Below are 16,392 nucleotides of genomic sequence, written 5' to 3'. Positions count from 1 at the left end.
CTTAAAGGGGATCTACGTTGTTATGTGCACTTAGTTTCTGTTGCTTCTGCTCTTAATCATCAATGATACAAATCCGCCTTGTACCCACCCACTCTCAGATGCCCCCACCCCCTCCACCCAAACACCGTACTGTAATGAACACTCCTGCACCTCACCTGTAAGAGCTGGGGGAGGGGCTCAGAAAGTGAAATGTGAGGTCGTAGTTATGAAAAGATTTAATTTGCTCAAGTGTCTACTGTTCTTAAAGAGAATGACTTCGACAGGGGCCAGGAGAAGGAATGGTCTGAGAGTGGCAGGCTGTTGTGTTTCTCCCACAAGACATGGCCCTATCAGGGCTTACGATCTTAGGTCCCGAGGAGCCGTGGTGGCACCGTCAGGTAAGTGTAGGGCTGTTAATCACAAGATCAGTGGTCAAACCCACCAGCCCGTCCTGGGGAGATGAGGCTGTCGGCTCACCTAGAAATTGGCAGCCTTACAAAGGTTGATTTGAGTGGGAATCAACTCAATGGCAGTGGGTGTGGGTCTTCTTGAGAACTTAGACCCCAAGAGACCAAGCATCTCCTTTCCATCTATACACTCTTCCCTCAGTCCCAATGGAAAGATGAGGTTCTGTGTGAGGAACCAGGCTTAGCCTCTGGCTCACTGCTGTTCTTTCACCGCATTCTCCCTCTCATTCATGGCGGTGGTCAAACACCAAACAGGCAACGGATCTAAAACCAAAACCAAACTCATGGTTTTCATACAGACTTCTCATTTCTCGTCATCTGCCCGTCTGACTTCACTTTCTCAGTTGTGGACTAAATTATGTCTGCCAAAAATTAAGTGTTGTAAAGCCTAACTCCTATACGCCAAACCCTACCTTTTGTTATGTTAACACAACATCAGCCCAGAGTCTCAAAGCAAACAAGCACTCCTGGGTTTCCAAAGAGCAGGTTAGGCACATTAGCAGAGGGAACCAGAGAGATGCCACACAGAAGGACCTCATGGAGACGCCTTCCTTTAGAGCAGGGCGCCCGAGTTTGTATTCCTAGCCTGCTACGCGCAGTGACTGTGACAGCAGCTCAGCGGAACGAAGAGAAAGGCAGTCTTAAAGCAGCTTGGAGTTCCACTCCCTGAACCTCAAATTAGTAAAAGTCAAAACAAAAACCACCACCAAACCCACTGTGATCAAGTGGGTGCCAACTCAGAGCGACCATAGAGGACAGGGTGGAACTGTCCCCGAGTTTTCAAGTGTACTAATCTTCAAGGGAGCAGAGAGCCTCATCTTCCTTCCATGGAGTGATTGGTGGGTTCAAACTGCTGACCCTGTGGTTACAGCCCAACAAATAACCACTCCGTCACCAGAGCTCCTTATAGTAAAAGTCAAAAGTTAGCAAACTATGGCTCACAGGTTAACTATGGTCCACTGCCTTATTTCTGTACAGTCTAGGAGCTGAGAAAAGTGATTCCATTTTTCCTCCTCCCTCTCACTGCCATCTAATCAAGTCTGACTCGTGGCAACCCTACAGGGCCGAGTGGAAATCCCCCCTTGGACTTCTGCAGCTGCAAATCTCCTTAAGGGCAGAAAGCCTCACCTGTCACCTGTGGAGTAGCCGGTGGCTTCAAACTGCTGATCTTGCAGCTAGCAACTCCACTCAAGCACTGCAGCACTAAGGATCTTTTAAATATTTTTAAATGGTTGAAGCATAACTAAAACTATTTCAGAACACTTTGTGAGCAATATACAAAACTAAAACTTTAGAGTACATACATAGCTTTTTTCAGAACACATGCACTCATGCTTATTCATTTATGTATCAGCTATGGTGGCTTTCACAGGGAGATGGGGCCTTCTACTCCTGGTAAAGACTCAATCTCCCCCAAACCCACAGGGGCAGTTCTATAAGGTCACCATGAGTCAGAATGGACTGGGGTGGGGGTGGGGGGGTGAGGGGTTTGACACTACAATGGCAAAACCAATTATTGGCAGACGGGATGGCCTGTGAAGTCTAAACTCTGTACCATCTGGCCCTATGTAGAGAACATTTGCCAACCCCTCCAGCACTGTTTCCTTTATCCTAGCTTTTTCGGTCCCCACACTAGCGTCATAGCACAAGTCTCTGACACCTCAAGATTCGGTGACAGTTCTATAGTCTCATGAGTGCTACCGATTCCCTATTCATATTAATGTATTCACAGACCTTCAAAGGTTGCCCACTAAACTATAAAGTTCACAGTGTATTCAGTGTGAAAACCCACCCACTGTCCTAGTCCATACCCCTAATAGCTTCCAACTTATCTCCAACAGATGTCCTCTACAACCCAATGGACTATCTGCTCTTTCTGAATGCCCTAGGTCTCTATGTCTTTGCCCAATCCAATCCCTATGTAACACTTGCTGTCCCACACGAGTCCAATGTCATTGTCTCCATGAAGCCAATTGCGAGCACCTTTCCTCTCCCAGACTCCTCTACGCTGAAGGGTGGGCATCTGGGCACACATCGCCTCTACTTGAAACAGTTTCTCAAGAACAGGCCATTCTTTGCTCTTCATCCCTTTGTCGAGTGATGGCTTAGCTCACAAAGGTTCGTTTCTGTACATAACTCCCCACCCCAATTCTTATAGTGCAAGGGCCCGCATCCTACTCTCCCATTTGATGGCCTACATGTCCTGTCCCTTCAGTTGTTCAGTCTAAGGCTTAGCCTTAATGATTGTGTCTGCACATCTCCTCTCTGCATCCATCACTACCGTTCCTCCGCGTAGTTAACTCTGCGACCAGGAAAAAGGGCCCCCAGATGGCCTGACTTCCTCCGGGACCCCATTCAAGGCCGCTTCTGTATTACTTTCCTGAACACTCAATTACATGTCGTTCCCTGCCACCTCACCCCAAGCCCACTCTAGCAGTCAGTGGCCCTCATGAGGCAAAGCCATCTGCAGTTCTCACATGCTGCCCACTCTCCGTGCCCTTCGAGGCTGCGTCTCTGTCTCTCGTGCGTCCAACACTTGGGAGGAAAGTCCCTCATCAAAGCCAAGCTCAGGGAAGGGACTGAAGAGCCCAGGAGCACACGGCAAGCAGTGTGGGTGAAGAAATGAGACTGCCCGACTCGACTCAACGCCCCCCCCACCTGCGTGCGGGAGTGCCATAAAGGTGTGCCCCCCCCCTCCATGCTGCCTACCTTGAACCTTCGCGCTAGAAACTTGTTCTTGATCTCTAAGAAATTGCCACGGTTCATTTCACCCTTGAAAGGCTCATTGAGGATGGCGTAGCGGGGGTCGTTCTGGATGTCCTGCCACCGGGCATAGCCGTGACTAATGGGAAGGACTCAGGAAAAGCACAACGCAGTTCGGCCCTCGTGTGGGAAGGCCTCAGAACCCTCACCCAGCCCCCAAGCCCAGACTCGGGCAAAGGATACTTTATGATGCCAGCTAGCAGCCAGTAGTCATGGCGTCGATGCCAGATCTCGTACGTTTTCTTGGTGACGGTGGCTGCCCGTTCCTCATTCTGCCAGAGGGAGTGCAGCTCTGAGGGAGGCGGCGTTGGAGAAGGCCGGGAAGAGAGGGAAACGCATGCAGCTGTGAGGGTCTGAACGGTCACACTGGATCCGCACCCACCTCCTCAGCAGTGCGCCTGTGGGCAGTGAGCCCTTAGGCCGGCAGGCCCAGCTCTACTAAGGGCCTGGCCTCGGTTCCCCAGTTTCTGAGAAGACATTCAGTTTCATGCTCGATCCCTCTAGTGCCAGGGGCCTCCATTCCCATACCGGTAAAACCACCGTCTGCGATGTTGAACATGAAACGCTGCTTGATGTTCTTTTTCTGCTTCTCGTCACTCAGCTCCTTGGGCGTTTCTCCATTGTGCAGCATGACTTCCTTCTTCTCCTCCTCCTCCTTCTTCTCTTCTGAAAGGCACGCACGCGTGAGGACGGTGCCCGTGGCAAGGCCCGACCAATACCCAGTCCCCGCCAGCCCCGCCCAGACCCAGGGAAAAGGTGCTGCTGATACACTGCTGACTGGGGACAGAAGAGCCACTCAGCCTGGGAGGAGGTGGCTCGGAGTGTGGACGGGGGAACCTGGGGGATGAGTCCTGGCTTCTGACTGAGACCTTCTAAGCCACACGGATCAGTGTCTCCGAACACCCACCTTTGTCCTCGACCACAATGGGGGTCAAATCTATTGCTGACTTCTCCTCTGCCTTCTCCACCTGAGCAGCCCCTGTGGGGACAGATGGCATTAGGAGAACACCTAAAGAAAGAAGCCTGTCCTGTCCCCTGGTCCACTCAGCCAACGGAATAGTCCTACAAATCAGTGATGAAAATCCAGATCATTACAGTCAGTGCTCAAAGTCATGGCTCAGCTTTAAAGTCATTTAAATAAATTTTTAAAAGTCTAAGTGGTGGGGGAAAGAGGTCCAATTAAAATCAAGGGTTCATAACTCCAGGACATCACTTTTCCCTGGTAGCCTGGCTGGAAGTCCAAGAGCCACTGGGCTTCACCCGGACGGACCCGCAGTGCTGGCAAATGTAGCTACCTTTGGAGTCCGTCTCCATGGGCTCTTCTGTTCTCTCCTTCGCCTCTGCCTTTTCCACTTCCTCCTCTCCCTCAGTAGGCCCAACAAGGGCCTTTTCATCCTCGGGGGCAGGGGCAGGGGCAGGGGGCTGTGTACACTTCAAAGGAAGACAGACAGACCATGAAGCAGGCAGGCCAGCACAAGGGACGCATGGGTTACCACCCACACCCCACCCCCGCAATCTTACTTCCACGGTGGCCTCGGGAACTGTAGATTTAACCTCCTTTTCTCCTTCTGTGTTCTCCTCTTCCTTGAGGCTATTCTCCTCTGCTTTTATCCCATCCTCTGCGGACCAAGAGGAGGCAATCAGTTAGGAAAACGGTCCTAGAAATGCAAGAAGGCCACACCTTCCCACAGTCACATTCTGAAATGTCCTCTCGTGCCTTTAAGAGCCAGCCCCGTGCTTAGGACAGCCCTCCTAAACTGAGAGGGAGATGCTGTACGTCCTGCCTCAGGCCCCCCTGCCACAGCTGAGCACAGGGGAGCAGGGACACTCGGGGGCCAGGACGAGAGAGAGGAAAGGCCAACACGGAGACGTACCAGTGGGTGGGGCAGGGGCAGGAGTATTGGGTTGTGTGTCCCCAGGAGTGGAGGGTGTTGGAGTCTTTGGGGACGGTGACCCCGGTTGGGACATTTTCTTGTTTTCCTCGACTTCAGCCAGTTCAGGCATGCTCCAGCGCCCGTTCACGTGCTCAAACTCCTGAACCTGTAGCCACGGGACACACAGCTGACGTCTCCCGCTCAGCCCTTTCCTGCTGGCCCTCCACCTTCCCTGGGGACCCGGAGCAACTGGAGAGAGGCTCTCGGCTCACCTTCTTTCGTATCAAGGACATGACACCAATTCTAGTCAGGACGTGCTGGCGAGACAGGCCTTCTCGGGGGACCCCATCAGCAAAGGTCTCAGCCCCATCAGCTCCCGGTTCACATAAATGCCGCATAAAGAGAGACACGTAGGCCCTGGAGCAAAGCAGCAGAGTAGATGAGTGAAACGGGCCAACGATGGCAGGGCTTCCACAACAGCACTGAAGACGGACAGGCTCCAGAGCCCACAGCCAGCCCCAGGTGCTTGCCCTGGAGAGGCGGAACACACAGAAATCTGTGCTCAACAGCCACCTGCCACGCTCTCCAGAGGCGAACCACCTGGTTGCCGGCGAGGCCCTGCCTAGCCCTGTGTGACACCACTGGATAGAAAGCCATCCCCCGGAGCCGTGGCCACAGCTCGACTTACTTGAACTCTTTCTCCGATTTGCCTCGAAGGTCTCTCACAAGCCACTGGGTGGTAAAAGCATCCTGAGGTGGCATTCCGTATCGCATAATTGCATTAAGAAAAGCTTTTCGCTGGCGAGCATTAAAACCAAGTACCTGGGGGTGGGGGGCGGGGAGGAGAGGAGTCTGGGTTGAGAGAGCAGGTCTTACTCTTCTCCCGAAGCCGCAATATCTGGCACACACCCTGTCCCTCCTTAGAACCTCAGGGCACTTACTTCAATATTCCCACCAACTCGAGCCAACAGAGGAGGCAATGGCTTATCTTTGTCATTCCGCAGGCCCTTACGGCTGGGCCTGCGGGGAGCTGCAACAAGAAAAAAGCCTGTATGAGGGACACTGGGAAGGGTCTGAGCAAACGCACGCAGTGCTTGGCGAACCAGCAGGAAGGCCTAGCGCTCACCTTCTGAGCGTTCATCAAAGTCTTCATCACCTTCCTCTGAGGCCACCGAGTAATCGGACTGGTTGTCGGACTGGTCGTCCTGCCAATCTGGAGGGAGAGAGGGCAGATGAGCGGGGCCCACTGCTCTAGTAGATCGGCCCATGGGTGGGGGGCGGGGCCGGCCACACACACCTCGGTCCTCCTGAGAGCCATCATTGTAGTTGACCTGTTTACGAATTCTTTTTCCTTTGCCCAGATTTCGGGCCAGATCTTCTTGCTGCTGCTCATAATGGTGCCGCAGCAGTTTCTCCCAGTAGTCAGGATCCACACTTTCTTCCTGTTTTATGATTTCCCGTTCTACCTCCTCTTCCTCCTGGGACAGAGGGAGGGCCAGGACTCAGGGGTGCTGAAGTCAGCACCGCCAGCCACCCCTGGTCCTCACAGCTCCCATTCTGCTAGCTCCTCTCATAATTGGACTCTTAAAATGTGCTGTGCCTGCTCAGGTCGAAGAATGGCTCAGGAACTTAAGTGGCAAACCACAGCTCTTCTGAATTCCGTGTCGATTAGCAGTCTTTATAACTAGAAAAAAGCATGGGACGGCGCTGCTGTCACCAGTAACACCAAGACGGCATGGGCTGTTATCTCCTCTGACAAATGGGTCTTTCGCTCAGGCGGCAGCAGAAGGTAGAAGAGCGAGCCCCAACTCCTGCGACCCTGGGCTGTCAGGGCCGGCCCTTCCGAGGACGGCACCAGTCCTTCCAAGAAAGCCCAGGGGGTCGGCAATGTCACCCTCCCTCCGGTTGCCATAGGGACTCCCCAAGTCGGAGCAGACTCAGGGCAACTGGTTTTAGAGTCTCAACAAAGCACAGTAGAGAAGCACATGAAATACTGCCAAAGAATTTCCTGAAACACAGGAGCGGGGGAGGGAGGGGAAAGAATAAGGAGCTGATACCAAAGGCTCAAGTAGAAAGAAAATGTTTTGAGAATGATGATGGCAACAAATGCACAAATGTGCTTGACACTGTGATAAGAGTTGGACAAGCCCCCAATAAAATGATTTAAAACCAAATACAAATTATAACACCAATTACCATCTCAAAAAAAAATTACCTCTCTTTTGGAAATGTAGATGGCAACATATGTACAAGTGTGCTTAATAAAATTCAATGTCGGATTGTCATAAGATTTGTAAGAGTCCCCAATAAAATGATTAATTAAAAAAAAAGTGGGGGGGGAATTTCCTGAGAGAAAACAGAAGGGCTACTTTTTATACATGAAAAATCTGCCAACTGAAGATATGACAAAATACCCATTTATAAACTATCAAGGGCACATGCGGGAGGGGGGAGCGGGGAGGGAGGGGAAAAATGAGGACCTAATGTCGGGGGTTTAAATGGAGAGAAAATGTTTTGAGAATGATGTACAAATGCGCTTTACACAATTGATGTGTGTATGGATTGGGATAACAGTTGTATGAGCCCCTAATAAAATGTTAAAAAAAAAAAAAAAGAATAAGTACGATGAGATGAAACAAAAGAGAAAAGAAAACTCTGCCAACTGTCTGCAAAGTTAAAAAACAAAGCAAAAAACACCCAAGGTCAATGTTTATACTCCTCTGAAGGTCGCTTTTTTTTTTTTTTCAGACACTCAAAGACCCTGACAGATTCCAATCCCTTACATGAAGTTTAAAACTTCATCCTTTTAAAGGGTAAATAAATGCAGCAATGTGGACCTAATTAAATTATGGTATTCTTGAACAAAGACCTGCGACATTAAAAAAAAAGAGAAATGCAGGAATTCCTATATGCCTTTATGCACAGATTCAAAATGTTTCCAAAATACATGATAAAGAACACTCTGTGTAATAAACTACTTTTGTTATGTGTATGTATACATTTATGTAAATATGCCATTTGTATACATATAAAATATTTTTGTAGGCTATGCCAGAAACTGAAAACACTTAACTGGCAGCAGTGGGGCAGCCGGGCAGCCAGCAAGGAGGAAATGATGCTTTGTATCTTTTGAATCTGAACTGTTCATTGTATGTATCACTTTTTGAAGTTCAAAAATAAACTTAAAAAAAAGTTCTATGATGAACCTCTGGAGACAGCAAGTAGAATATGGGTGTCTGGGGGTACAGTGGGGGGGTGGGGTGTAAAAGGGAGCTGATGTCCAGGAGTTCAAGAAGGCAGAGAATAGTCTGAAACGGATTGTGGCAGCAATTGCACAGCACTGCTTGAGGGGATTGAACTACAGAACGATGTGCTATCTGTGAGTGGCTCCCAATGAAATGTTCTGGGAAAGCATATCCATTAGTCCAGGCCTCTGCGCTAACCACTCACTCTGGGAACCAAGGGAGGGCGTCAGAGGGGTATGTACTTCACGCTCCCTGTGGCCAGGTCTGCCCAGGAATTTGGCTTCTTTGGCCTAGGAGCTGCAGAAGGCAGTTCAGTTTTAAAAAAAGAAGAAATACAATAATTACTCCAACACGGAGATGAGAGGGTAGAGAGGCAGGGAAACCAGCGAACCTGTTTACATATATAAAACTAACAACGTCACTGAGCGATTTGTGAGGAAATCATCAAACGGGAAGCTAACTTGCAGGGTAAACTTTTACCTAAAGTGTAATAAAATATTAAACATATACAATTTTTAATGTTTTAAGACATTTCGGTGTGAATTTGGTGAAGGTTTTGAGCAAATCCGTTTTCTTTTTTTTTTTTCTTTTCTTTTTTAACATAGCAAATCCGTTTTCCATTCAACAATTCACACACGTTGTTTGGTGTCATTGATTGCAACCCTCACACTGTCTCGTCACTGCTACCACCTCCCCCCATAGTAGTTCCAGTCCTCTCTGTCCTAACTTTGCCTGTCTTCTGAACTCAGTCCTGGAGCCAGAGTTGCCCTTTGGATCTCAAATGTTTGATTACGCTACTAAGGAAGGCATGCTTTGCTGGGCTTACTGTTCACCGACCCACCCTTCTATTGTTTAGCTAAAAAAATGAGCCGAAGCGTGAGTTCAGTCCTAGGCCTGAAGGGTGATAGGGCCATAGTCTGGGATGGACGGACAGACGGACACACACACACACACACACACACACTTTAAGGCAGGGATTCGCAACCTTCCTAATGCCGGGACCCTTAATGCAGTCCCTCGTGTTGTGGTGACCTGCCCCCCCCAACCATAAAATTATTTTTGTTGCTACTTCATAACTGTCATTTTGTTACTGTTATGTCGGGCGACCCCTGTGAAAGGGTCGTTCAATCCCCCAAAGGGGTTGAGACCCACAGGTTGAGAACCGCCTTAAGGAAAGGAGCCTAACTGGTCTAATAAATAAACTGCACATTTTGCTGCTAACTATAAGGTCAGCAGTTTGAGTCTTGAGGGAGAAAGATGAGGCTTCTCGGCTCCCTTAAAAGATTTACAGCCTCAGCAATCCTGTGGGTCCCTAAGTGCCACAATCCACTTGAGGGCAGTGGGAAACATTTTAAAGAAGCAAATGGCAGCTGTAGTCACTAATCAGAAGGCCATTTGTGTGCTTTATAGCCAGCCGCTCCTTGGGATAAATACAAGCTTTCTACTCCCGTGAAGAGAGCTACAGTCTCGGAAACACATGGGGCAGTTCTACCCTGACCCGGCAGGTCGCTATGAGTCAGCACAGTCATTACTAGCAACTAGAGCAGCAGTTCTCGACCCCTTTGGGACAGGAGTCATCCGATTCATAACAGTGGCAAAAATTACAGTTGTGAACTAGCAACGAAAATACTTTCATGGTTGAGAGGTCACCACAACATGAGGAACTGTATGAAAGGGTCGCAGCATTAGGAAGCTTGAGAGCCACTGAACTCACTTCCCAGTCTCTCAGAGCACCTCACACCTGCTGTCCCATCACGTCTACACACTCACTGCCATGCGGAGACTAGAACAGGAAGTGACGAGGACTAGCCCATAGAGCTACTGTCAGACTTTTCAGCCAGAGCTACACAAAATGTGGTTGCTAGCATCACCTTCTAGAATAAACAACGTTATGTAAGCACCACAAAAATACAAGAGGAATAGTAGAAACCATAATAGTACTAACAATATATAGTAATAAGGGTTCCTGGGGGGGTAGGTGGGACGAGAGAGAATATAAAGCGGAGCTGCTATCTGAGTTCAAGAAGAAAGAAAATGTTTTGAAACGGACGGTGACAGCAACTGTCCACTTATGCTTGATCTAATTGCATTACGGATTGTTCTATCTGGAAGAGCTTCCAATAAAACGATTAAACAACAAACAATAATACAAGAGGAACAGTTCCCGGAGTTGGAAGGAGGAGAAAGTAACGCAGATACCACCAGAACTCCATGTCTACTCAAAGAATCCTGCGCAGAGTGGTTAAAGGGGACCGGAGAGTCTGGGTTATTTGTTATTTGGTGATTTCTCCAGGGGAGAAAGATGAAGCTTTCTGCTCCCACAGACGGGGCAGTCTCAGACCCCAAGGAGCCGTTTGATTCTGTCCTATAGCGTCGCTGAGTTCAGAACTGACTTGACGGTAGTGAGTTTGTTTCCCTTCAGACTATCACTGGGGCAGGGGTGGAGGGATGACGGAGGAATAGTAGAAGTACAAAATTCTCATGGTTTTAAATACACATATACAAAAGATGCAGGAAAGGGGGAAACACTCCTCACCTTTTCAGAAAAAGCAGTTACAGGTGGCCTAGGTCTGTATTTAAGGACCACCCCCCGCTTTTTCTCAAGAAGAGCTGATGCAGCAAACGAAACTTACTTGTAGGGGTAATAAGAAAGAGCAGAGAGCATCTGGTACCGGGCGACCAGAGCTGCCAGGAGTCTGCGGTTTGGCTGTGAGCTTCCTGATTGGTCAAGGCAAAGCTGCGAAGGTGGCAAGGCCTGTTCAGAGTCTGTGTTTCCAAGGAAGAGGTAGCCCAGTTCACCCAGGTACTGAGTTTGCCTACAGAGCGCTTCTTCCTGGCTCAAATGCCATTTTGGTGTCGATGCCAACTTGCACACCAGTGACCTAACCCAGCACTGTCTTGGATTCATACTCACCCCCATCTCTTCTTCCCGTACCACATACTGGGCTACTTTAAATGAGCTCAGATATTCATTCATGCCCTGCAATTCTGTGTCTTCAGTCTCATCCTGGTTCCGGTCCAGCAGCCGCTCAATGGCCTTATCGTCATAATGAATAACGCTGCTATCTTCTCCTTCCTTGTTGTCTCCGCCTAGGAAGGATCGGGAGGGAGCCATATCCAAAAGTTAGCTTCAGCAGCTGCAGGGGGGAAACACAAGCCCCACAGGACCCCTGGGGATCAGAGACACCCCCTAGCCTCTAGAAAAGCCAAGCTCCACACCACAAATGACGTTTCTGACCAGGCTCACCTCCATCTGTGGCTTCATCCTTGAACAGCTCCTCAGTGCCAAACTTGAGGATGTCATCCAGCTCCTGCTTGGACATGGACCCAGTCTTGGAGCCCAGCCCAGGCCTCACCACCAGATGCGTCAGCATCATCTTCTTCTTCGCCACCTGCGTGATACGCTCCTCGACGGACGCACGGGTCACAAACCGATAGATCATCACCTTCTTATTCTGGCCAATACGGTGAGCTCTACTAAAGGCCTGGAGTCGAGGAGCAAATGAAAGCGGAAAATGAGGTCACCGTACTTTCCTGCTTCTGCTCTTACCTTGAACTCCACATAACAGTGAAGCCAGGACAAGACAGAGGCTACAGCTTGCCCTCAGGAAACTTGCTTTAGCAATGCCATGTTATCCAAGCTTGCCCTCATGAAACTTGCTTTAGCAATGCCATGTTATCCAAAACAGGACTACAGCGAACCCAAGCCCTCACAGTCCGGCAAAGACAGAAAGAATCTAATGTGTCTCATGGAAACAACTAATTCTAGCGGGCGGTGCTATCCCAGAGGACGTTACCACAGCATCCCGCGCCTGCCCCCTCTGCTCACCTGAATGTCGTTGTGAGGGTTCCAGTCCGAGTCATAGATAATAACTGTGTCCGCAGTGGCCAGGTTGATACCAAGGCCCCCAGCGCGAGTGGAAAGCAAGAAGCAGAACTGCTGAGCGCCCGGTGCTGAGAAAGGAACCAAACACGCCATTAGAGTGTCTCTTGGACTCGAGTTAACGAATGTGGGAGAAACGGCAGGGAATGAAACCCTATTACGGAAAATCACAGCAATAATCATTGTCAAAGGATACGAAGAGCAGTGCATGAACGTGTAAGAGAAACGGTATTAGCATAGCCTCACAGTACTTCTCCAGCTATCCGTCAACTACAATGGGGAAAAAGTCACTTTTACTCAGCAGGTTCCACAGAAACAAGTAACCAGGGCTCACATCACCCGTAATGGGACCCAGCATGACCTTGGTGCCCTGACTGAATGCACTGAGAAAAAGACGGCATCTCTTCCAGGTCTTGTCCAAAATGCATTCTCAATCCAATAGCAAGAAAACATTTGGCAAACCTGCCTCAAGAGACCTTCTCCAAAAAGAACTAACCAGCCCTAAGGAAAAGTAGCAAGAAGAAGAGATTAGAGGGAAGAACGCAGTGTCAACGAGAGGAGGAGACAAGGGAGGCTCGATCGGCTGCAACATGGGGTCCGGGCCTAGCCCTGAAACAGAAGGCCATCACAGGAAGAATGGATGAGGCACAAACAAAGTCTGTAGTTTACAGAAATATCCTCATGTTAATCAATCTTCCGGTTTGGATAGTAGCGTTGTGATTAAATACAATATTATTAAGAGAAGATAGGAGAAAAGTGTGCGTGAAATTCCCTATATTATTTTTCCCAGTGTCAGGTGCAAAATTATTATTACTATTTTAAAATGTCCCAAGACATGCCTGGCACTAACTTGCTGCGGGGCCTGGACAAGTGTTGGTCTTTCTCTGGGCTCCAGATCCAGTAAGGTGGGCCTGCCTCTTTCTAACAGAATATTCCTTCCAGGAATACTCCAATACACTCTTCCTCACCTTCATCCTCGCTACCAAATGACGAAGAAACCATAAGAACTACGTGTCAGGACGCCGACGAGAAGCAGCAATCGGTCTAAAGACACTACGCGAGAGGATGCCAGCGAAGTGACTCTTACCATTGAAGCGGTCGATGGCCTCCTGACGCATGTTCCCAGTGATCCCACCGTCGATGCGCTCGTATTTATAACCCTCGTGTTCTAAGAAATCCTCCAGCAGGTCCAGCATTTTAGTCATCTGTCAAAGGTGCCCCCGTTAGTTAGAGACGATGACACGCGCTCTCCGGCGCACCACTGGCCTCTCCCGCTCCCAGTCCAGCTCACGGTACCTGGGAGAAGATGAGCACGCGGTGCCCGCCCTCCTTCAGGTTCTTGAGCATCTTCTGTAGCAACAGCAACTTCCCAGACGCTCTGATGAGGGCACTTCCGTCGTACATTCCGTTAGGCATCTTAGGAGCTTCCTGAACAAAGGAGGGACAAAGAACCATTGGAAGCCCCCATGCAGGAGACCCCGGCCAGGCAGGGACCAAGGGGAGCGCCACGCACCATGGCAGCCACGGGAAAGAGATAGGGATGGTTGCAACACTTCTTCAGATCCATCACCACATTCAGCAGGGACACCTGGTTGCCACCACCTCGCGCATTGAGGGCTTCAAAATTCCGAGTGAGGATGTACTTGTAGTATTTCCTGCAAGGTAGGAAGGCAGGACAGTCACGTCTCCTGTTAATTCCCAACCCTCGGTAATTTCCTCCCCATCCTACAAAGGCAGCGCAAGCCTTCTACCACCACTGCTACCGCCATCATAATTTTAAACAAGGTGAGCTTAACTGAGGAACAGTGCAACCAAAATTGGGCTGCGTGCTCCACGTTTCTGTAGGTCTTGCTTTCTCTTGTGCTCAGAACCCCGGGAACTCAGTGGGAGCACCACGCCACACACGGCGGGCTGGCCGATCCTAACTGCGTCTGGAAAATGGAAGTCGGCCTGTCGGCCCTTCCAACGGACTCACTTCTGCATCGGGCTCAGCTCCACCCGCACGATCAGCTCAGTCTTGGAGGGCATGTTCTTGAACACATCTGCTTTGAGCCGCCGCAACATGTGAGGCCCCAGCATGTCGTGCAGTTTCTTGATCTGGTCCTCCTTGGCAATGTCAGCAAATTCCTCCAAGAAGCCTTCCAAATTGCTTCAGAGAGAGGAAAGGTGGTTGGAGCAGGTGAGAGGAAAGGGTGTCGAACACGGACAACACAGAGAAAGCAAAAAGCCAGCATTCGGGGATACTTACTGGAACCTCTCGGGAGTGAGGAAGTTGAGCAAGTGAAACAGCTCTTCCAGGTTGTTCTGTAGCGGCGTTCCGGTCAGCAAGAGCTTGTGCTGCAGTGAGTAACCGTTCAGGACCCGGAAGAACTGGGGAAGCACATTGTGGGAGAGAGAAGTGCAGTGAAGAGCAGGGCTCCGGTGGCTCTGGGCCAGCTCCTATGTCATTCACTGGCACATGCTGAGACGCCCCCACGTCCACCCCCTTCTTCAGGCTCCCTCCACTGGTCTCCAAGCAAGGCCACGTGTGAGGGAGGGAGACAAGACCATCTTTCCCTTTTCTTCTTCTCCTAGGCGTCCCCTCAGTGAGTGGAACTACCTGCAACCTTATCCTCACCTTAGACTGATTGTTCTTCAGTCGGTGGGCTTCATCCACAATGAGACAGGCCCAATCGATAGAGCCAAGGATGGCCATGTCGATGGTGATCAACTCATAGGACGTCAGCAGCACATGGAACTTCACAGATGCCTCTTTCTGTAGACAAGGCAAGCCTGGCGGTCACTGCTGTTCCACCTCTGTGCTATTCCCCGACTCCCACCGCCCCACAGCACCGATCACGCTGGTCACAAGGAGACACACCAGCCCGGAGCAGGCCACTGGGGATCCCGCGCCTGCCCCCTCTGCTCACCTGAATGTCGTTGTGAGGGTTCCAGTCCGAGTCATAGATAATAACTGTGTCCGCAGTGGCCAGGTTGATACCAAGGCCCCCAGCGCGAGTGGAAAGCAAGAAGCAGAACTGCTGAGCGCCCGGTGCTGAGAAAGGAACCAAACACGCCATTAGAGTGTCTCTTGGACTCGAGTTAACGAATGTGGGAGAAACGGCAGGGAATGAAACCCTATTACGGAAAATCACAGCAATAATCATTGTCAAAGGATACGAAGAGCAGTGCATGAACGTGTAAGAGAAACGGTATTAGCATAGCCTCACAGTACTTCTCCAGCTATCCGTCAACTACAATGGGGAAAAAGTCACTTTTACTCAGCAGGTTCCACAGAAACAAGTAACCAGGGCTCACATCACCCGTAATGGGACCCAGCATGACCTTGGTGCCCTGACTGAATGCACTGAGAAAAAGACGGCATCTCTTCCAGGTCTTGTCCAAAATGCATTCTCAATCCAATAGCAAGAAAACATTTGGCAAACCTGCCTCAAGAGACCTTCTCCAAAAAGAACTAACCAGCCCTAAGGAAAAGTAGCAAGAAGAAGAGATTAGAGGGAAGAACGCAGTGTCAACGAGAGGAGGAGACAAGGGAGGCTCGATCGGCTGCAACATGGGGTCCGGGCCTAGCCCTGAAACAGAAGGCCATCACAGGAAGAATGGATGAGGCACAAACAAAGTCTGTAGTTTACAGAAATATCCTCATGTTAATCAATCTTCCGGTTTGGATAGTAGCGTTGTGATTAAATACAATATTATTAAGAGAAGATAGGAGAAAAGTGTGCGTGAAATTCCCTATATTATTTTTCCCAGTGTCAGGTGCAAAATTATTATTACTATTTTAAAATGTCCCAAGACATGCCTGGCACTAACTTGCTGCGGGGCCTGGACAAGTGTTGGTCTTTCTCTGGGCTCCAGATCCAGTAAGGTGGGCCTGCCTCTTTCTAACAGAATATTCCTTCCAGGAATACTCCAATACACTCTTCCTCACCTTCATCCTCGCTACCAAATGACGAAGAAACCATAAGAACTACGTGTCAGGACGCCGACGAGAAGCAGCAATCGGTCTAAAGACACTACGCGAGAGGATGCCAGCGAAGTGACTCTTACCATTGAAGCGGTCGATGGCCTCCTGACGCATGTTCCCAGTGATCCCACCGTCGATGCGCTCGTATTTATAACCCTCGTGTTCTAAGAAATCCTCCAGCAGGTCCAGCATTTTAGTCATCTGTCAAAGGTGC

At 49.8% G+C, this 16,392-nt stretch overlaps 1 protein-coding gene and 1 non-coding gene across 8 annotated transcripts in view; both read right to left on the bottom strand.

The window, feature by feature from the left end:
• The window catches only part of CHD4 (chromodomain helicase DNA binding protein 4), a 30,121-nt gene that overhangs the window by 2,472 nt on the left and 11,257 nt on the right, over window positions 1-16,392 (bottom strand). For 5 of the 7 annotated variants that reach the window (XM_045295984.1, XM_004708113.4, XM_045295987.1 and 2 more), the window contains exons 17-37: window positions 14,829-14,966; window positions 14,460-14,581; window positions 14,187-14,360; window positions 13,725-13,866; window positions 13,508-13,639; window positions 13,299-13,416; window positions 12,158-12,282; window positions 11,576-11,813; window positions 11,243-11,418; window positions 6,381-6,561; window positions 6,210-6,296; window positions 6,025-6,113; window positions 5,772-5,905; window positions 5,356-5,500; window positions 5,084-5,249; window positions 4,731-4,828; window positions 4,505-4,640; window positions 4,117-4,188; window positions 3,738-3,875; window positions 3,393-3,501; window positions 3,156-3,288 (exon numbers count right to left, since the gene is read on the bottom strand). In XM_045295984.1, coding sequence (XP_045151919.1) covers window positions 3,156-3,288; window positions 3,393-3,501; window positions 3,738-3,875; window positions 4,117-4,188; window positions 4,505-4,640; window positions 4,731-4,828; window positions 5,084-5,249; window positions 5,356-5,500; window positions 5,772-5,905; window positions 6,025-6,113; window positions 6,210-6,296; window positions 6,381-6,561; window positions 11,243-11,418; window positions 11,576-11,813; window positions 12,158-12,282; window positions 13,299-13,416; window positions 13,508-13,639; window positions 13,725-13,866; window positions 14,187-14,360; window positions 14,460-14,581; window positions 14,829-14,966 — 2,853 coding nt within the window. Of the gene's footprint in view, window positions 1-3,155; window positions 3,289-3,392; window positions 3,502-3,737; window positions 3,876-4,116; window positions 4,189-4,504; window positions 4,641-4,730; window positions 4,829-5,083; window positions 5,250-5,355; window positions 5,501-5,771; window positions 5,906-6,024; window positions 6,114-6,209; window positions 6,562-11,242; window positions 11,419-11,575; window positions 11,814-12,157; window positions 12,283-13,298; window positions 13,417-13,507; window positions 13,640-13,724; window positions 13,867-14,186; window positions 14,361-14,459; window positions 14,582-14,828; window positions 14,967-16,392 lie in introns of all 7 variants that reach the window. The other 2 variants (XM_045295985.1, XM_045295983.1) reach the window with 2 other exon arrangements.
• Window positions 4,912-5,053, bottom strand: LOC115871625. The gene has a single exon (XR_004047388.1). It is a non-coding gene; the product is annotated as a small Cajal body-specific RNA 11 (non-coding RNA).

Source organism: Echinops telfairi, unplaced genomic scaffold, assembly GCF_000313985.2.
Source record: "Echinops telfairi isolate 266 unplaced genomic scaffold, ASM31398v2 ScPeMD7_7356;HRSCAF=8355, whole genome shotgun sequence".
Lineage (NCBI taxonomy): Eukaryota > Metazoa > Chordata > Mammalia > Afrosoricida > Tenrecidae > Echinops > Echinops telfairi.
Note: the sequence above shows the minus strand (reverse complement) of the source record. Positions and strands in the feature narration are given on the sequence as shown.